The sequence below is a fragment of the Heloderma suspectum genome, chromosome 17, assembly GCF_057233095.1.
Source record: "Heloderma suspectum isolate Gila_16-S chromosome 17, 16-S_ref, whole genome shotgun sequence".
Classification (NCBI taxonomy): domain Eukaryota; kingdom Metazoa; phylum Chordata; class Lepidosauria; order Squamata; family Helodermatidae; genus Heloderma; species Heloderma suspectum.
In genome coordinates, this window is record NC_139474.1 from 3,279,942 (window position 1) to 3,300,873 (window position 20,932).

The 20,932-nt window shown below is 50.0% G+C and overlaps 1 protein-coding gene and 1 long non-coding RNA gene across 5 annotated transcripts in view; one reads left to right on the forward strand and one right to left on the reverse strand.

The window, feature by feature from the left end:
• The first annotated feature begins 5,522 nt into the window (after positions 1-5,522).
• On the forward strand, positions 5,523-9,970 carry LOC146334216 (uncharacterized). The gene is made up of 2 exons (XR_014786236.1): positions 5,523-7,498; positions 7,685-9,970. It is a non-coding gene; the product is annotated as an uncharacterized LOC146334216 (long non-coding RNA).
• Positions 9,112-20,932, reverse strand: part of PAQR6 (progestin and adipoQ receptor family member 6) — a 31,150-nt gene continuing 19,329 nt past the window's right edge. For 3 of the 4 annotated variants that reach the window (XM_084823686.1, XM_084823684.1, XM_084823685.1), the window contains 3 exons: positions 17,897-17,993; positions 15,467-15,611; positions 9,112-12,129 (listed from right to left, as the gene is read on the reverse strand). In XM_084823686.1, the coding sequence (XP_084679812.1) occupies positions 11,858-12,129; positions 15,467-15,611; positions 17,897-17,993 (514 nt within the window). In that variant the 3' untranslated portion in view covers positions 9,112-11,857. Of the gene's footprint in view, positions 12,130-12,854; positions 13,141-15,466; positions 15,612-17,896; positions 17,994-20,932 lie in introns of those variants that run through there. The other variant, XM_084823687.1, reaches the window with a different exon arrangement.

Below are 20,932 nucleotides of genomic sequence, written 5' to 3' on the forward strand. Positions count from 1 at the left end.
GAGTTCACAGTAGCTTCACCCACTCCTGGTTTTCCACTTTCCCTGGTTCCAGCATCTTAGCTGAGTGTGTGGGGTGCTTGCTCTTTTCTTTTGCTGTTGTTGTTGTTCAACAATGGGGAGTCAAAAAGAATGGCTGATCTACTGCAGATTACCCAGAGGTCAACCAAAAGTTCCCCTTTACCTTCTGCACTCCCAGTCGACTCTCTGCGCTAATGTTGTGATCACCCCGGTCCCCTGGCTTGGGTTCGTGCTCGCTGGTGGACTTGGTTCTATAGCCCCCGACAGCCCAAAGGCTTGGGGCCGGCAGCAAATAACGCCAACTATGCCACCGCATCCTTGGCCACTCAGTAAAAACCTCTCGCGCTGCCTTGGGCATGGGCAAGCGTCCAGGGGAAGAGCATTCCCACGCTGAGAGGCAGAATGGCTTTTTTCCCACCCTGCAACCCACATTGACGTTATACCGAAGGCCAAAGGAAACGTTCCTTGAAGCGCGCATAATTCCACTGTCATGCACGGCCCTGATTCAGATTGGCACCTTGGCGCTTCAGGAAAGAGGGGCTCAAACTTTCCCCCCGTTTGTTTTCATCCTAAAATTCCACACCTCACTATGTGTGTGTGTGTGTGGGGGGGGGAGGCGGTGTTAAAGGGGGAAAAGCCTTCATTGATTCCAATGCAGACGTTTCCCTTTTTTTAACCCCCATCCCCACGGGGTGGGGGGGTGGGGGTGGAATTTCAATTGGTAATTGGGAGAAAAGGGGTGGGGAAGGGGTGTGGCCATCTGGGGAATGCCCGAAGGCTGAATTTGGCCCCCGTGCCTGAGGTGCCCCACTCCTGCTGTAAAAGGTCTGTCCCTAGGCGTCTCTTGTCTAGGCAAAAGTATCTTGTCTAGGCTGGCTGGCAAAGGCCTCTCTCTACCGGAGAATTGCTGCCTGTCCAAACAGGCCCTAGCCGGACCTGTGGCCTGAGAGCAGCTTCATGTGCTCCCTCATTGCTTCTCCCAGAGTGTTTTGGATTTGCCAAACACCACATTCCAGTAGCTGGGCCCATGTTACGGACTTACCTGTCTGGCCGTGGTCATGTCTACGCCCTGGAGGTCCAATTCCCACCTGGGGCACAGAAGAGCCCGCCAAAGATCCTTGGAGGGTTGAGTTTGTCATCCCAGACCCAGACGCGCCTCCAGATTAGCACTAAAATTAGATTAGCACTAATCTAATCTAAGATTAGATTAGCAGATTAGCACTCCAGGTCAGCACTAAGGACCCCGCAACACACACACACACACCGTAAAAAGAAGGATCCGCACCAGTGGGACCTGCTGTCTCACGACTAAATCTGTTTCTTGCTTTTCCAATCGCTGACAGCTCAGTCACAGAACAGCGACCCAGCGCCAGCAGCAGCAGCAAACACCAGGCTGAGGGGGTGAGGAATCCTGGGGGGGACAAAACGCTGTGGTGACAAAAGCCACAGTGTTCGCTTACAGAAAAGCCTACGAGGGTTATTTGTGCCTACAGCGCAGAATTCCCAGAGAACAAGGGCCTGGTGGCGAGCAGCTCGGAGTCCTGGCCTGCTTTGCTCTGAAACCAGCCAAATTTAGAAGGGCTAAATAAGCGCAGAAAAGACGCAGGAGGTGGGATTTCTGGCTGCGGAATTCACCATCCTAAGAATCTCAGCTTTCGCTTTCAAAGAAAAAAAGCAAATATCTGCATATCCTCCAACTTTTCTCAGATGAAATTAGGGACGTGCCTGTATCACCCCAGTTCTCATGATGCATCCCATAGTTGTTGTTGTTCAGTCGTGTCCGACTCTTCGTGACCCCATGGACCATAGCACGCCAGGCCTTCCTGTCCTGCGCTCTCTCCCGGAGCGTGCTCAAGTCCATATTCATTGCATCGGTGATGCTATCTAGCCATCTCATCCTCTGCCGTCCCCTTCTCCTTTTGCCTTCAGTCTTTCCCAGCATCAGGGTCTTTTCCAGAGAGTTTTCTCTTCGCATTAGGTGGCCAAAATATTGGAGCTTCAGCTTCAGTATCTGTCCTTCCAATGAGCAGTCAGGGTTGATTTCCTTTAGGATGGACTGATTTGACCTCCGTGCTTAACTGTCGACTGTTCCTTAGGCTGTTTCTTTACTCCACAATTGCTTGTCTTACAACACCCTACATACTTGGTTGTTTTCTTAAACATGAATTTCCGCCACATAATCATCCTGTGAACTGTTATCAACAGCCCAAAGCATTTCCCAGGAGCTGCAATGTGCAAAACGGCCAGCTGAGCACTGCATGGCACGTTGAGGCGCATGGATGTGCATGTATGCTAGAGATAAGATGCATCCAATTACCCACACAGCAATTTAGCTTCTAGAGACACACCCACCCCAGGGAGGGAGATGAACCCTGAAAACCGAGAGGCTGGGGACTCATCCTAACAAGAGCGTAAGAAGACATGCCCCAAAGCCAAAACCAGACACGTAACAGGGAGGGGCAGGAAGAGGCAGGAAAGAGGCAGGAAGAGGCAGGAAAGAGGGACAGTTGGACCGTAGGAGCAAGTTGGGGCCTTTGCTCTCCGAAGTGGGAAAGAGAAGGCAATGAACTCCTCCACCAGGCGAGAGAGGCAGTCAGTGCTGCAGCGGGGGGGGGAGGTCCATTGCTGTGGGTGCCATTGGCGTGGGTGGCCATGTGTCCTGCTTTACAAAGACAGTCCTCTATTTGAATACATCCTCTGTTTGAAGGGCTGTCCAGTCCAAGTCTGGTTAAAAGATCAAGAACCCTGAGAAAGGAGAGCAGAGCAGGGGCCCCGAAGTTGCCCCAGCCACACTTAGCAGCACCCAGAGAGGAGGCTGAGCGGCGGGCACACAGCTCACCACCTTCCCCAGTAGGGTGCGATGTCCTGCCTCCCTATTTAAATTGTAGGCATTATTTCTAAATGTGCATCTATACACATAAATGAGCACGAGCAAAATGTATGCAAATCTGTCCTCCTGTGTCCTCTTTTTTGGTGACGTGTAAGTGGGTACCTGATGGTAGCGATGGGGAACCTCAGGTCCAACTCTGGTCCTCCAGGGTTCCCCAGATGGCCATGCCCCTCCTCTGGCCACGCCCCCTTTCCCCAACCACCAATTGTTTGGCTTCCCAGCTTTTGAGTCGCTTTTTCCCCATTCCAAAAGGTTGAAATGCCTCTCTTTGCTACTGGCAATAAGCTAAAATATGCTTGTATTTTTAGTCGCTTTACTCTGGCCTGGAAATGAAGGGAGGGAGGGAGGGAGAGAGAGAGAAAGGAAGGAAGGAAGGGGTGAAAGAAAGAAAGAAAGAAAGAAAAGGGAGGAAGGGAAGGAGGAAGGGAGGGAGGGAAAAGTGAAAGAAAGGGCTTGAGAGCGCAAGGGGAAGGAAGGAAAGAAATTGAGAGAATGAAAATGTAACTATTAAAAGGATTTTTGGCCTGCCTTCATCCTAGGATGCAGCAGGTTAAATAAAACCAAACATAGACTACAATATAATACAGTTGTTGAATTTTGTCTGGTGGAGTCATTCATCTTCTTTATTTTCAAAGGTCATATTATCAGGATGGGACAGAAAAGGAAAGGAGGAAAAGGGAAAAAAAATGATGCCAGCTGTGAAATCCCCTCCTGTGCCCTCCAAGCACAGCCCCACTCCAAGATACCAAGACATCCCATCTCATTTCTGGAGCAGAAGGCCGCGCTCACCACTGAGCCAGCAGAAAATTTCTCTTTGCTTTCAGTTCCTGCCCGTTCATGATGCTCTCCCCTCACTTGTTAGGCTGAAGTGCCCTCTAGCGTCTTTACATATTCCCTGCCATCCTCCACTTCTCCTCTCTTTCCCTTTACCCAACTCTATCCCTCCATGAGGTAGTCTAATCCCCTGTTAAAGCCATCCAAGTTGGTGACCATCCTACATCTTGCGGCAGCGCATTATGCGCGGTGTGAAGAAGTCCTTTGTTTAATCTGTCCTGAATCTCCCACTGTTCCACTTCCTTGGAGGACCCCGTTGGGCTCTAGTATTAAGACCCCCTCCATATTCTCCACACAATGCATGCTTGTATACACCTCTCTCATCTCCCCATGTCACATGAGGCAGCCATGGTTTTTATTTCCCCCAAATGCGGCACACCAGAAGTTCTCATTCCAGCACATCATGGGCAAAAGCAGCATGGCTGCTGCCACAAAAACCCAGAAGGGGCAGGAACCTGTTCTCCCCGCACATTCCCCTTCAGGAAAATAGAAAAGACCGCCTTGGCTGCCAAGAGCATCCCCAGCAGCGGGAGCCCTGGCAGGCGCACGATTGACAGCAAGACTGGGTGGGTGGAAGCTTGGTGAGTTCTGGCTTAAATTAAGTCTGCTCTCTGCCTCCTTTCGGATCCAGTCACAGCACAGACTTAGGGCTTCTCCACACAGAGGCTTTTAATCCCGTGATTTTACCATGGCTTCTGCTCCCAGATTCTTTGCGGGATTAAGATCAGCCCTTTACATGCGCTCCCGTTCCCTCCCTTTTCTCTTTATCTGCGAGTTCTATATGTTTCATTATACTGCCAGTAGATGGTGCTGTTGTTATGGTGCCGCTTCCTCTTTTCATGGAAAATTCAACCCAATTCAAAGCACTTCTTTTTGGTAGCTCATTATTTCTGTTTCAAATGAAGCCACGGAAATAATCAGAAACCACGGTTGGCGTGGTTTCTGGAGGTTGATGGCATCATGTAAAGGGCCTGTAAAGTTCCATGACTAACCAATATCAATTGCTGGATAAAAGCCTCATGTGGAGAAGCCCTTAGACCCAGCACAGCCCCACACATACAACAGCTAAGCTTGCTTTTATTGTTCTCACAGACCTCTGAATTAGCACATTCCGTAGGGAATGGGGAGAGAAAAGTAAGCCCCTTCCAGAACAGTGCACCTATGGTTATCTCAGAGGATGGCCGCTAGTTTGGCTGTTTTAAGGCTGGTTGTCCCCACCTCCATATGGACCGAAGCTTTGCTTCTTAAAGGGGCCTGCCCTGTTTTAGCAAACGCAGGCTACAGTGATGTGGGGGTGGCTGTGGCATGCTAGTTTCCTTGTGGCCCAAGTCCTCAGAGTCTGAGGATGGAAATGCAAACTCCTCTGGACGCAGGGCTCTGGTCCCGGGGTCCTTTTGGATAACTGAATCCCAGGGAGCTAGAAGCTTCGTGATGCCTTTCAACAGTCAAGTCCTCTGCCTGAACCATTAACTTTTGAGCCTCTTCTTCTGAGGATAAGGGTTCTAGATCCCCAGAGGAAGACAGGTCTTTCTCCATGATAGCCTGGGAACCAGTGCTTCACTTTTCTGCGTGGGCATGTGCGTGTGTTTGGGGAACAGGCATGCCTCCCCAGGTAGGCAATTTGTGAAGGTGCCCTCAAATCTTTTTTAATATGCCCACGGGCCCAAAACATTGGAAACCCCTGATTTTGACCAATCACACACACACACACACACACACACACCACTCTTACAGCAATATTAAATATGGAACACAAAAGAAAGGCTGAGGAGAAGCAGAGCACGGTTGGTTTCAGAGTTTATTTTTCTTTCCAGTTTTGAATTAAAGCTGTTTTATTTAAAATACAGGCATTATTTAAAAAACAAAGAAAGAGCATCATTCAATTAAGGTGGCAGAACAGCTTGTCAATAAAAAGTGGTTTTGCCTGGAGGGGGAATAAACATGGGATTTTGGCATTTCTTGTTTCTGGTGAATTCAGGATTTCTTAGCAGCGAGCACAGGCTGTTAAAGTTACTCCAAGAAGGAGACATTGACATAATATTTTAAAACACATTCAAGACACAGTAAAAGGCACATGTTCGAGGCACAAGACTGTCTGAGGTTTATAACATTCCCCAGCCCTAGTTGAGAGAATGGTTGATTGCCTGATTTTCCTTTCCCTTGGCAGGGCTCCTATGAATTCAACAGGTAAAGTTTTCCCAGCATGGCAATGCAATAATGGCAAAATGTGTCACCTGTTGAATTTCTGCCAGTTATATGCATCTCAAACACAGGAGCTTAGCCAAGGAAAAAAGTGGCAACCCTCAAACACCATCTGTTTAGCCATAACCTCTGGAAAATTCCTCAGCAGAGGCACGGAACGTTTTTCAAGAACAAAAAAAAATAATTTTCTGGCTTGCACCTTGCCCAGTGCGATAAAATCCCCCTCCATAGCCTGTCCCCATTCAATGTAATGGTGCTTTAAAAGTTAGTGTGAAGAAAGTGGGAAATGTGCAAAAATGCCCACAAAGACAGCAACAAGAAGTTTTGTGAAAAGCACAATGCCTGATACATGGCTGTGGGGGAACTGTTGCATTTTAAAGGACACACGGTTAAAAGGATGGAAGAGGGTTGAGGGAAGCCAGACAGAAAGAACAGCTGCTCTGTTTAGGGCAATTGCTGCTTTCCCTTCTCTCATTCTTTTCATGCACATCTGTCAAAATATATTCTAAAGGGAGGGAGGGTTAATCAGTATTAAGTCCATTATACAGAATGGCAACATTAAGGCATAGGCAGATATTGGTGTTTGATGTTTCAGTGGCTTCATTCAAGGCTGCCTTGTTTTTTCTTCAACCTACATTTTGAGGACCAAACGAAATATGCCACCAATGGGGGTCGTTCCTCTCAATGCAAAGAGGAATTTCCAGGGAGCGATTTTCACCAGGCTCGCAGCAGGGGAGAAAAGGGTATTTTCCTACCCGCTGGCTGCAATCCCAGGAATTACCAGCACACCTGCACACATCCCCAGTGGCCGCTCTTTGCATTTTGTGCACACATTCCACGCTGCATATAGTTTGGTCCTAATTGCTAAGTGACAAAGTTGTGAAGTGCAGGATTTGGAAAATTCCTCCCGCCACTGCCCCTAATCCACAGATTCTGATCTGATCAGTCTAGGGCAACAGAAGATCCAGCCACAATCACTTAGAGTCAAATCTGCAAATGTCGATTGCCGAGGCTGGTTCTAAATCTGGGTCCAGTTCCAGGCAGAAGGGAGCGGGGAAATAACCCCCCACTTTTCATTTTGAGTACCACGATTCTTTCCTTCAACACTAGATCCTTCTTAAGAACACCTGCAGGAAAGCCTTTAACACCCCACCCATCAGGACTACTGTACCTCTCAAGGATCCTGGCTCTCATTCTCCAGGGAACAATGGCTGCCAAATCAGAGATGAGCCACCATCTCATACAGCCTCCGTTCTCCTCCATCTTTCCTTTTGACCTTGTCTCCAAGAGCATGCCTAAAACAGCCTCCACCGCTCAACAGAAGCCTATACCTACATCCTTCGGATTCTCCTTTTGTGGACATTTCTAGACACTCATTCCTACCTTTTCTGTGGCCCCCGAGAAGCTCTTCAAGACAACCTTGATTAGACGGTCAGATCTGCAGCGTTTGGATTTTCTTAGTTCTGGTCTCACTTCCCATACTAAAAAATGGACTCTTTTCGGGATAGGGGGAAGAGAAAACTCCTGAAGTGGCAAGAAGTAGAGTTTAGGGCCGTGGAAGCTGGTGGCTCCGATGTCAGTGGGGCGGTGAATCTGCTCCGGGTTTCAGTCAGAAGCAGTCAGGGCTCTAAAGTGAAGAACCTTGGAAAGCTTCTTTAGAGCTTTGAGTGGTTCTGGCCGAAACCCGGAGTGGATTCACCACCCCAATGACATCGGAGCCACCAGCCTCCACTGGGTTAGGAAGACCTCATGCCTCACTGAAGGCCAGCTCTTGGGCTTCCAAGTCTCCAACCTAAACATTTTGGTTTTAGCTTGAGAAGAACACAGGGGTAACACCTCTTTCGTCTCTCGTGGTGGAGAGCCTTGGAATATGACCTTGACACTATCCAACTGCCTCACGGATCAAGCCCAGGGGAGGGTGTCCAGAAAAGGCTGAGCAGGATGGTGAGGGTCTGGAAACCAACTCCTGTGAGGAATGGGTGGGACTGCTGGGTGTGTTTAGCCTGGAGATGAGAAGATTAAGGGGAGATATGATAGCGGTCTTCAAATATCTGACAGGCAGAAGATGGAACAGACTTGTTCTCCATTGCTCCTGAGGGCAGGACTAGAACCAGTGGGTGGACATTGCAAGGAAGAAGGTTCCGGCCAAACATCAGGAGAAACTTCCTAACAGTGAGAGCTGTTCAGCAGTGGAACAGACTGCCTTGGGAAATGGAGGGATCCCCCTCGCTGGAGGTTTTTAAGCGGAGGCTTAAATCTATCAGGGAGGCTGTAGATGACCTCAAAGTCCCTTGCAACTCTAGATTCTGTGTCCTTTCATCCGAATAAAACGGCCAATATCATGCTGCTCCTATACAAATCTATGGTGCAACCACACTTGGAAGACTGTGCACTGTTCTGGTCACCACACCTAAAAGAAGACATCGTCGAGCTGGGAAAAGTGCAGAAAAGGGCAACGACCAAGGGGCTGGAGCATCTCCCCTATGAGGGAAGGTGACAACAGCTGGGGTTGTTTAGCTTGGAGAAAAGGAGGGTCGGGGGAGACATGACTGAGATCTCCAAAATTATGCCTGGTGTGGAGAATGTGGAGAGGGAGATATTTTTCTCCCTCTCCCATCATACTAGAACCCAGTGGGGTCATCCTAGGAAGTGATTGGTGGGGGAGTCAGGACAGATAAAAGGGAGGACGTCTTCCCACAGCGCAGAGTTAAACTTTGGAATTCTCTTCCACAGGAAGTAGCGATGGCCACCAATTTGGATGGCTTTAAAAGAAGGTTGGACAAATTCCTGGAGGAGAAGGCTATCAATGGCTACTGGTCCTGATGGCTCTGTGCTGCCTCCAGTACCAGCGGCAGTGAGCCTATGTACACCAGTTGCCGGGGAACATGGGTGGGAGGGTGCTGTTGCGCTCATGCCCTGCTTGTGGGTTCCTGGTCGACAGCTGGCTGGCCGCTGTGTGAACAGAATGCTGGACTGGATGGACCTTGGCCTGACCCAGCAGGGCTCTTCCGATGCTCTTCCGTTCTTATGAATGTTTGCTCAACCTTCTCTTGAACATCTTCAGGCACGGAGAGCCCTTTAGACCAGTGCTCTTCAAACTTTTCAGACCCAGTACCCATCTTCATCCCACATATACATTTGGGGACCCATTTCTTTCTTTCTTTTTTACCATATATTTGCATAGGAGTAGTGCTGTTGGTGTGACCTAACTTAGGTCAGTGTGCAAGCCACTAATGGGGCCCAATCCACCAGTTGAAGATGGGCGTCATCAACAAACTAATCCAGCCTTCTCCAATCTGGTGCCCTCCAGATGTTTCAGACTACAGTTCCCATAGTCCCCGACCATTGCCCATGCTGGCTGGGGCTGATGGGAATTGTAGTCCAGAACCTATGTAGGGTGGGAGCTTGGGGAAGGCTGGCCTATCTCTACACCCATAGAGATCTTTCTGAGGGCCAAAATAAACATTCTTGCAATCAAGCATAGCTGTTTACTGTTTACTTGAACGTTTAGTTTGGCCCTAACATCAGGCTGTTTGTTGTGGTCTCGGCCCATTATTTCGGTGCTGACGGATGGAAGGACGGCCCCTAGCACCACCAATCAAAAGACGCTGTGCAACAATCCCACCTTTCCCTCCTTAACAGGTTTGTTTTATGGAAAGGAAACAATGGCAGAAGCAGCGGGAGAACACGGGAGGGTAATAAACAGAAGACCGCATTAAAATTCCGTGAATGAGGCTACAGACCTTGCCGACGACAGACACAGACAGTTCTCTTCTCATTTCCTACAGCTAATGGGATTAAGCCTGCACTTCCTTAGGAGGAACACTTTATAAAAAGGCAAAACCTTGGATGCCTAACCACAAACCTGCCGCTGAGAAGCAGCACTCCGCTTTATTTCATGGGGCATATACAGGAGAACCTCCCGGTGCATATCTATCTATCTATCTATCTATCTATCTATCTATCTATCTATCTATCTATCTATCTATCATCTATCTCTTAAGCCAGCTCTATAATGCCACCAGTCCCAGTGATCCAAAAGAAGGGCACATTGTCTTTTCATGGTCTATGCTGTTCTCTCACTCCAAGCCAAGAGATCATCCTTCTCTTTCCAGGTTCTCGCATCACACTAGACCTCATCGTCACTCAGTGAAACCAACCGGCAGTAGATGGACGACAGGAAGGACTTCTCCACACAGGGCAAGGTTATGAATCTGCCAGCAGAAGATACAGACCTGGCACTGGTTTTAGGTGGCTTTAAAATGGGTCGGCGGGGGAGAGAAATGTGTGGAGGAGGGTTGGTCTGTCCCTGTGTATTGTCTTCTATAATCAGGAGCTGTCTGCGTCAGAGGACCAGATGATGGCAGGGTCCCACTTCCATGCCCTCCTCTCGGGCTTCCTGGAAGTCTTTCTTCAGCTAGCAGAGGCTGGTGGCTCTGATGTCAGTGGGGCGGTGAATCCGCTTCGGGTTTCAGTCAAAACCACTCAGAACTCTAAAAGAACGCTGCAAGGTGCTGTGCACCCTTGGGGTTCTGACTGGCTCTGACTGAAACCTGGAGCAGATTCACCGCCCCATTGCAGCCACCAGCATCTGCTGTGCTCAGCCTCTGCCGGACAAGGACAGGTTGCTGAGCACCATGGCCTGATCCACTGGGATGCTGTGCCAGCACTCTTTTATCAGCAGGTTCACGAACGTCCTCTGCCACCGCCTCCCCTCAGGATTCCCTCTTCCCTCCGAGCTTGGCTGCAAGCCTCACAGCACCTGGGAGGAATGAATTTTCCCAGCAGCGTGATATTGTCCCCTGTTCAGATGCAAAGTATTGGGGGGTGTCCTGGGCTGGAACGGGCAATGAAGACTTATTAGATTTACCGAAGGCCTGCTCCTGGTGAGGATGAAAACGACTAGAACTGGTGTGTCGAGATGGATCTGCACAGCTGCCTGCTCTTGGGGACTCTCCTTGGGGGTGTGGCTGCAGGGGCCATCATGACGAGCGCCTGAGCTTCCAAATTTGCCCCCAAAGCACTGATGGGAAGGGGGGGTCCGTGTGAATGGGGGTGTATGCCAGAGGCAGCTCTGCCCAGCTTCATGCGTCCCCCGCCATCCTGGCCCGGGGCCAATATGGTCTCTGGCCAAAAATGGTTCCCCACGCCTGGTTTAGAATTTGACCCCTGAAGCAGGGCTGGTCTGAGACATTTTGCTGCCTGAGGCAAAGAACAAGATGGCGTCCTCTCCCATTCCATGTACAAAAGCCGGCTGGGCCATTCTTGCAATGCTGACAATGGAACGCCACCCTCCGCTGCCCCTGAAGGCGGCAGGTGAGCTTTAGGGGCACAGGGCAGGCCCCTCGCACTCAGGGCTCTCCTCCAACACCTCCCAGCATCTGCTGTCTGAGGCGGCCGCCTCACTCTGCCTAATGGTAGGGCCAGCCCCTCCCTGAAGGCAGAACTGATGGAGAAGAGGGAATCTGGTTCTCCATTCTGACAGCCCGGTAAGAAAAGCCGGAGTAACGAGAGAGAGCCTGCTCTCGCTGTCCCAAATGGCAGCCCAGGTCCGGACACCAGACCCCCTTCCCCTTACATCTAGTGGGCGTCCCCCATTGGGGACAGAGACCGCATCACTCTGCCAAAGCATTCCCCCTGCCCCGTGAGCAGTCCACCCCAATCAAAGGCTTAAAGTGCTCTGGCACAAGGGGAATATTAAAAGCAGGATCACAGGTACCATGTTCCTCCGGACACACAGTATTGAGGTATAAGGTGCATCAGCTGAGCAAACCCTAACCCAGCCGTCCCCAACACCACAGCCAGCAGACGCAAGGCAGGGGAAAAGCCGCTCTACCCCAAGGGGTTCCGAAGTCAGAACTCCAGCGGCCGGGAAGCTTCCCGTGCGACCCAAGCCATGGCCTTCCAGAGGGGTCACTTCTCCTTGGGCCTCTCCACCTCGGGGAAATTGCTCTGCAGGATCAAGTTGGCGCCGGACGAGCAGAAGAGGACGGTGGTGAACAGGGCAATGAGAATGAGGTTGCCCAGCAGGGCTGCTCCAAGGATGGCGAACGTGTGCGTGAAGGTGGCTGCCGGCGCATGAGTGCTCAGCCAGGCGCGGCGCGAGTGCAAGTCCCACAAGACGGCCTCCAGCTGGAAGTGGGTCCCAACCACCGCACAGATGTGGAACAGCTGGTGGCTGTGCCCTGTGGCCAGGAGAGGGAGGGGAGAGGGGGTCGCGGGAGGGGAACAAGAAAGGAAGAGGAGAGAGAACGGTCTGTGCGAATTTGCTGCAGCGAGAGGGTGGATGCCACGCAAGCACTGCCCAAGCGCACGGCTTCGGATCTGGCGCAACCGCGGTTATTGCTCTCTTTGGGAAAGTAGTTCCTCTCCTTGGTGGTTCCAAAGACAAGCTTGAAAGGTTGTGGACAAAGTAGGGTAAAACCTCAAAGGCGACCAGGGGCTGTAACTCAGCGGTCAAGCCCCTGCTTTGCAGGCAGAAGGTCCCAAGTTCGACCCCTGGCAACTCCACCTAAAAAGATCTCAGAGGATGGTCTCTGCCTGAGACCCCGGAAAGCTCCCCCTAAAATTTCCACCTAAAGACATCTCCAGCTAAAAGGATCTCAGATGATGGAGAAAAGCCTTCTCTGTCAGAAACCCTGGAACACGACTCGAGCAGCCTTCCCTGACCTCATGCCTTCCTGGTGATTTGGACTTCAACTCCCAGCATTCCTGCCCATTGACTATGCTGGCTGGGGCTGATGGGAGTTGAAGTCCAAAACGTCGGCAGGCCAACAAGTGGGGGAAGGCTGGCTTTCATATACAATCAGGGCCAGAAATATTGGAACAAGGATCACTGTCTTGGCAGTTGGCCTCTGTACAACACCACATTGAAGCTGAAAGGAAACACACCCAGATGGGAGCGAAGTCAGGACTTTCAGCTGTAATTCAAGGGGTGCGACAAAAGTGGGGCACTGACAGCCAGTGGCCTACACACACCCCCATCGTTGGTGGCTCATAAGTAATGGAACGAATGGCTGACAAGAAGCTGCATGGCCAGGTGTGGCCTCTTTCCCATGTACCCCATGACCAATCAAGCAGAGAAAAGGCCTGGAGGTGGTTCTGAGTGTTACATTTGCATTTGGTAGCTGTTCACTGGAACTCCCAACATGAGGTCCAAAGAGGTGTCCATGCGAGTGAAGGAGGCCATCATTAGGCTGAGGAAACAAAATAAACCCATCAGAGAGATAGTAAAAACATTGGGAGTGGCCAACACAACAGTGTGGAACATCCTGAAAAAGAAGGAATTAACTGGCAAACTCAGCAACAGCAAAAGGCCTGGCAGACCACGGAAGACAACTAAAGTTGATGACCGCAGAATTCTGCTCACGGTGAAGAGGAACCCTTTCACAACACCTAGCCAGGTCAAGAATGCTCTTGCGGAGGTAGGCATGTCATTGTCAACATCTACAGTCAAGAGACGGCTTTATGAAGGTAAATACAGAGGCTTCGCTACAAGGTGCAAACCACTGGTAACGCTCAAGAACAGACAGGCCAGATTAGCCTTCGCCAACAAACACAAAAAAAACCTGCCTAGTTCTGGAATAAGATTCTTTGGACTGATGAAACCAAGATTAACTTGTACCAGAATGATGGGAAGAGAGAAGTATGGAGAAGGAGAGGAACAGCTCATGATGCAACGCATACCACATCATCTGTCAAACATGGTGGAGGCAGTGTGATGGCATGGGCATGTAAGGCTGCCAATGGAACCGGGTCACTGGTGTTTATTGATGCCCTGACTGCTGATAAAAGCAGCAGGATGAATTCTGAAGTGTATAGGGTGATACTTTCTGCCCAGATTCAGCCAAATGCTGCCAAACTGATAGGACGCCGCTTCATATTGCAGATGGATAATGACCCAAAACATACAGCAAAAGCTACCCCAGAGTTTCTCAAGGCAAAGAAGTGGGATGTTCTCAATGGCCAAGTCCGTCACCTGATCTCAGCCCAATAGAGCATGCTTTTCACTTACTGAGGACAAGACTGAAGGCAGAAAGACCCACAAACAAGCAGCAGCTGAAGGCAGCTGCAGTGAAGGCCTGGCAAAGCATCTCGAGGGAGGAAACTCAGCATTTGGTCATGCCCATGGGTCCCAGACTTCAGGCAGTCATTAACTGCAAAGGATTTTCATCCAGGTATTAAAGGCGATCCTTAAGTTTGAAATGATGTTGGTTTGTTCCATTACTTATGAGCCCCCAACGATGGGGGGGGGGGTATGCAACTGGCCGTCCTTCCTGAATGGTTAGTGCTCCACTTTTGTCACACGCCTTGAATTACAGCTGAAAGTCCTGACTTCGCTCCCATCTGGGTGTGTTTCCTTTCAGCTTCAATGTGGTGGTGTACAGAGGCCAACTGCCAAAACAGTTATCCTTGTTCCAATATTTCTGGCCCTGACTGTATGTAGCTTACACCGGGCCATCAGTGTAAAGGGCACTATCCTTCTAATAGAGATCTCCGTGCTCCTGTGCCAACAGGACTGGAGTCAAAACAAGGCCACTAAGAAACAAGTGGGAGGTATCAGCATGCTCATAGTTTGCTGTTTTAAAAAATAAACTAAGTAGGAAAAAACCCGTCAAACAGCCCAATGAGTCCTTGTTCAACAGCAAAACAAGCCAAAACAAATCCATCCTTGCAATCTACATTTTGATAGTGGGGAGGGTGGATGTGAGAAATGCAGGTACAAGATTCCCCCTGATCATGGTCTTTATAACTCTTTACAAATGGTTTTATGGTTACTTCACTCCCCATGACCAACAGGAGCAGAGTTATGCACACAAATTTGTATAATTTATGCAGGTTGCAGAATCCAGCTTTGGGCAGTGCAGAATTTGGATCTATTTGCACTGCAGGGTACAGCTACATCAGAGCTTCCTGCATTCCTGTGGTGGTGCCTCAGCATACGCTCAAACTGCCCCTATTTCCGAGCGATGGTCTCTGTTCCCTGGGACCTGTCCTCGATAAGCCACTGTCTACATTTTGGGAAGATGCCCCCTTAAAATGTTGGGGCGGGGATGGACATTCTCACATGTTGATGTTGCAATCATTCATCATTGTTTTACATTCTGCAACCCAGCTTTTCATTTGGTTCCATAGGAAAGGGCTGAGGTTGTGGAAACCTTGCATAGCGCTGGTAACCCATCTGTGCTGTGCTGAATCTTCACTGTTAGGCTGGAGCTCAGTGGCAGAGCCCCTGCTTTGCAAGCAGAAGGCTGAAGATTCGATACCCGGTATCTCCAGGTAACGCTAGCAAAGAATCATGCCTGAAACCCTGGAGAGCCATTGCTGCAGTCAGTGTCGACAATACTGGGCTAGACAGATCAAGGGTCTGACCAAGGGTGTGAGGCAGCTTCCTCTATTATTTTCTATTGTTTCCCTTGGCAACAAACCATCCAATGCAGCCACCCATGCAGCCACCCTTGCAGCCACCTGGGGACGTGCCTAGATGATGGGTTGGGCGAGGTTCGGCTCCCGCTCACTTACCAATGAAATCGAAGCGGCCAGGTGCCAGGCGTTCTGGCAGGTGGGACGCAAAGAGGAAGCCAGTGAGGGCGGCGAAGAAAAGGTGGTAGAAATAACCAGCCACAGAGTCATTCCAGGAACAGTCTTCGCCAAAACAGAACAAAAGCTGGAAGGCAAGGAAGAAGCGTCAAGGGAGGAATCTGGATTCCGGAAGGCAGGACCAGACCTGCCATGCAGCGGGGTGAAGCTGCCTCCTTCAGGCAGCACCACGAGAGGCGGAATAGATGAAGGAAGGAATTGATGTCTGAATGATGAAGGGGACTTTTTAAGTGCTGGCCCTTTGTGGATGTGCTGTGGATTGGTGGCTCAGACAGTGTGTGTGTGTGGGGGGGGTGAAGGTGCTATTAGAATCATAGAATAGTAGGGTTGGAAGGGGCCTACAAGGCCATCGAGTCCAACCCCCTGCTCAATGCAGGAATCCAAGTCAGAGCATCCCTGACAGATGGCTGTCCAGCCTCGTCTTGAAGGCCTCTAGTGTGGGAGAGCCCACCGCCTCCCCAGGTAATTGGTTCCACTGTCGTATTGCTCTAACAGTCAGGAAGTTTTTCCTGATGTTCAGCTGGAATCTGGCTTACTGGAACTGGAGCCCATTATTCCGTGTCCTGCACTCTGGGATGATCAAGAAGAGATCCTGGCCTTCCTCTGTGACAGCCTTTCAAGTCCTTGAAGAGCGCTATCATATCTCCCCTCAGTCTTCTCTTCTCAAGGCTAAACAGGCCCAGTTCTTTCAGTCTCTCCTCATAGGGCTTTGTTCCCACTCCCCTGATCATCTTCGCTGCCCTGCTCTGAACCCTCTCCAGCTTGTCTGCATCCTTCTTCAAGTGTGGTGCCCAGAACTGGACACAGTACTCCAGATGAGGCCTAACCAGTGCTGAGTAGAGGGGAACTCGTACTTCCCGGGATTTGGAAGCTATGCTTCTATTAATGCAGCCCAAAAGAGCATTGGCCTTTTTTGCAGCCACCTCACATTGTTGGCTCATATTCAGCTTGTGATCGACAACGATTCCAAGATATCGATCAGGACTGGACTCCCGGGCTTCTGCTACGCTTTCACAAAAATTGGTATTGCTCCAGGATTGATCAGCTTTAAAACATTAGCATATTCCACAGATATCTGGAAGCCTGTCTGCAAACAACATGCTCACTTTTGGGGGACGGAGCCTGAGGCAGTCATTATATAGAGCTGGCAAGGTTGCTATTAGCTCCCCAAGAAACCTGATCTAGCTGGGCCGACAAGCTGCAGCACACGTTCCAGCCATTATCCATGTGGCTCTGTAAAGCAGCGAGGATCCGCCTGGCGGTTCATAGCAGCCCTTCAACATTTCACTGATGAAAATAAATAGCAACACACTGGAAACACCCCTGTTTCCATCACAAGGACCACCTGCCTCTGATTTCTAAGTAGCAACCCACATTGGCTTGACTTCTGTCGGCACTCACCACCTGAGTTTGCTATAAAAGGGAGTGATGACGAAACGAAAAACAGTGTTTTGGCTCATCTGCCGTTGCAGCCATTTCAGATCATGCCTGGCAAAGTCTCAGAAGCCAGACGGGATCTGAGAAGGACTTTGTGTGTTCAGACATGAGAGCTTCAGTGCCATTTCCCCATGGCTCACAAAAGCAGAAAATAGGGCCTGGGTTCCTCGACACAGTGGCCCTGGACACCTCCTCGGACACCCACTGAGGCCCCCTGACCATCCCAGCTTTTAAAATGCTTTAAAATGTTTTTAAATTATATATATATATATATATATATATATATATATATATATATGGAGCCCTGCAAAGCTGCAGCATCATTTTTGTTTCACAGTAGTTCCTTTGGGATAGGGATGTACCGATTTTGTCAAATCCGTTCCTTCTTTGTTTCATTCCATCATCTACTCATTGACAGAATCAATGCTTTCGGGATGTCTGAGAACTTCATTCCTGTTGTAAATGAACACTTGCACAAATACGTATGTGAAAACAAACAAAAATGTGCAAAGCTTCCCCAAAGTAAAACCAAAACCAACCCCCCCCCCCCCAGTCCACAAATTTGCAGGACTCAGAAAAAGCTGATCCACTGTGGAATGTGTAGGTTGGATTCATAGAAATCTGAACTCATTTGAATCCGTTGCTGGTTTCTCCAACATCCCTGTGTGCCATGCCCTCCATGGAAGCCATTTTGTGAAGGTGCCAATGACACTTTCTCAAAATCCCAAATGCTCCCACAGGCCCAAGAAGGTTGGGCGCCACAGATGTACGGCAGGACAAGCCAACATTGTTGATTTGCCTAATTTAGACAAGCCGCAGAATTCAGCATTTCTTGATATCTGCCCCCCACACACACACACACAACTTCCCCAGCACAGCCATGTCATGGCTACATGGGGCCCACAATCAGCCTACCCTATAGAACAAGGGTATGTTGTCGAAGAGGAAAGGGTACACGAAGGCTGCCGTTCTCAAGGTCTTGCTCCGGCAGGGACACTCCAGTTCCAGGAATCTAAAGGTCAAGGAAGACAGGAAGAAGCTGTCATGAAATGCAGGGCCGAGATGCAGGGAAAGCAACCCACGGACAAAAAAACAAAAGCAAAGCAGCTCTGGCGTGAAACTGAGCACTTCATACACAACAACCTTGTAAGGCGGAGCGATATCACTATCTACATTCTGAAGATGGGGGTAGCAGGTAGGGCCGAGTCTAAGGAAACTGGGGCTGTTCATGGCAATCCTCAGCACGCTTACTTGGGAGAAAGCGCTGCTGAAAACGCTGGGACTTGCTTCCGAATCAACACACATGATCCAGCGGTGTCCCCAGTTCAAATCTCACCTGAACCCAAGGTGCAGAGGGGAGATCAAGATCTACTGACAGATTGCTGGGTGATTTGCAGCTGATCTCCAAGGGTTTCTGACCCCCAACACTTTAACAAGAGCAAGTAAAATTGCAAGAGAAAGACCCTCTGCCATGGCTGGGCTCGTGCTAATTGCTTATCTCTCCGCCTCAGTGACCCCCATCTGTAAAATAGGCGTATTTGTGCTTGGACCACAAGGGCTTCCAGGTGAGGCTTTTATGCTTCATTCACAGTATTTCACAGGGTGGTCCAGATATCACCGTGTTCCATTTGTAACCTTCCCATATTTCCCCACTGCTTCGTCCGTCTCTTTTCTTCCCACAGAAAATCTGTTCAGGAGGGGAAGACGTAGTTGCTATGCAAGGCCTTTGGATCGGTAGCGCTTGGAGCCCTCTGTCTGGAAGCCTCCCCAGTCTTTGGCTGAGCCGGTCGGTTCCAGACTGTTGTGTTAGAACAGCTTTACCCACCTGGCGGCCTCTAGACGTGTTGGACTACAACTCCCATAATCCCCAGCCAGGCTAGGGAAGGCTGTGCTCGAATGATTTTAATACTGAGGCTTCGTTCTAAATGATGTTGTGGTATTCGTATGCCACCTTGTAAAAAAGCCAGAAGCCAAGGATTTCATTCCGTCTCATAGAATAATGAGCGGTGCTAACGTTTAATCAGCTGTGTTACGCACTCCTCTGTTAAGCAGGAGACAGCAGTACAGGGGCTTCGATTCCTTTAGATGACAGAGCGCTGGAAAAAGGGCCAGTGTCAAGGGCAGGCAGCGTTGGGCACCTGCCGAGGGCCCACACCCCAGCAAGGGCCCACTGACAAGAGCCCCCTGGACTTGCTCCTCCTCTTCCCCATCGCAATCGGCTTGTTCACCTGCCTCTTGCTCTGGCCCAGACAATGGAGGAGGTGAGAAGAAAAGCAGATGCCACAGCCTGCTTGCTCACTAGAAGCTTCTCCACACCAGGCTTTTTATCCCGCAACTTACTGGGGCTTCTGCTTCTGGATTCTTTGCGGGATTAAGCTCAGCTCCTTACACAGGCTGATACGTGCTTTTTTCCAGGACTTCCTTTCTCTGCAAGTTCGACGTGTTTCATTACACAGCCACTAGATGGCGCTGTGATATAGCAGAACGGCGCAATTTCACATGGCCGTTAAAGCAGAATGACATTTATTACCGCATTATCCCCAATCTTTTAAAATACTCTCTGCTCTCCCTTCTTAAGGTTCTTGATCTTTAAACTGGATGTGTCCTGGACAGCCCTTCAAATAGAGGACTGTCCCCTGTAAAGTAGGCACATGTTTCTCTGCATGTTGTGGTAGATTGAACAGAAGAGTCAAATCCCACCTCAGTCACGCATAGGCAAGCCAGCAGGCTCAACTCTGCAAGAGGTGGGGATGCCCCTGAGCATGGGCAAAGTGCACCTCCCACAATAGCAACAGTTCATCTCCACATACCAGGAATTTGGAGGCCTCCCAGCTCAGGGAGTGGCTTTAGCCTTGGCATCTCTCTTAGAAGTTAAAACTGCAAGTCAGTTTCTCTCAGCCTTGGCTCCCACCCCACCCCACCCCACCCCACCCCACCGATCGGCCTACAAGGATCCAACCCACAGCCCGCCCGCTGCAAGTCAAGAGCAGTTGCATGACTCATGTATTAACAGTAGGAGCCAAATGTACAGTAAGTGGGTGCTTGGAGAGAAGCCGTTTTGGAGAACACCAGCAGAGAACCAGCAGCCGTTCTGAGACCCATTCTTGGAAGAGTTCCATGGCAAAGTTTTTTGCTCCCCACTTCAGTCCCCCCATGGGACCGTTATACAAAGTTTGCAGCAGCGAAGATAATTTTCACTGGCTGCCTGAGAGCAATTAGCTTGAGCTTCCTAACGGTCAAACGGGTCAAGCCAGATGTGGAAACGTCCCAGAGAGAAGACGCAGTTCTCTCTACGTTGTGGGCAGACGTCCACTGTAGGAAATGGGTGGAGGAATGTCCTACTCCATTCATGTCCTCATGAACCAAACACAGGTTCCCTTCCTTGGTTTAGCACCTCTCTCAGGGCAAATATTTTGCTGCCTGGGGCCAAGGACAAAATGGCTCTCCAATTCCATGCACAAAAGCTGACTAGACTGGCCGTTGAATCTTATTTCAATACTGGCAGCAGGGCAGCGTCCTCCATTAACTTAGGGGGCGCAGGGCACATACAGATCAATCTGTTCTGCACTCCTCAGCATCCACAGCCTGAGGCAGTCGCCTCACCCTGCCTAACGGTAGGGCAGGCCCTGATACATGCTCTCTACTCAGTGAGCATTGAGGTCCAAAGACCTAAGCAGAGTGTTTTGACTTTTTCTTTTCTTCAAAACAGCAGATTTGCCCTCCCACCCAGAATGCTGTATCATGAACTACTTTCGAAATGGATCTGCTCTGCGGTGGGGCGGGAGGCTGCTGCCTGAGAAAAACCAGTTCCAAGTCCCCTCTTGGGTGCACAGAACTAGTCACACAGGTCTTGGGATCCAGGGCAAAGACTGCAGTTATAGAAAAGTGATGGGTAGCCGATGTGGACATGGCAAACGCCCCTCAGGCTGAGTTTTTCGCCTGTCTCGCATC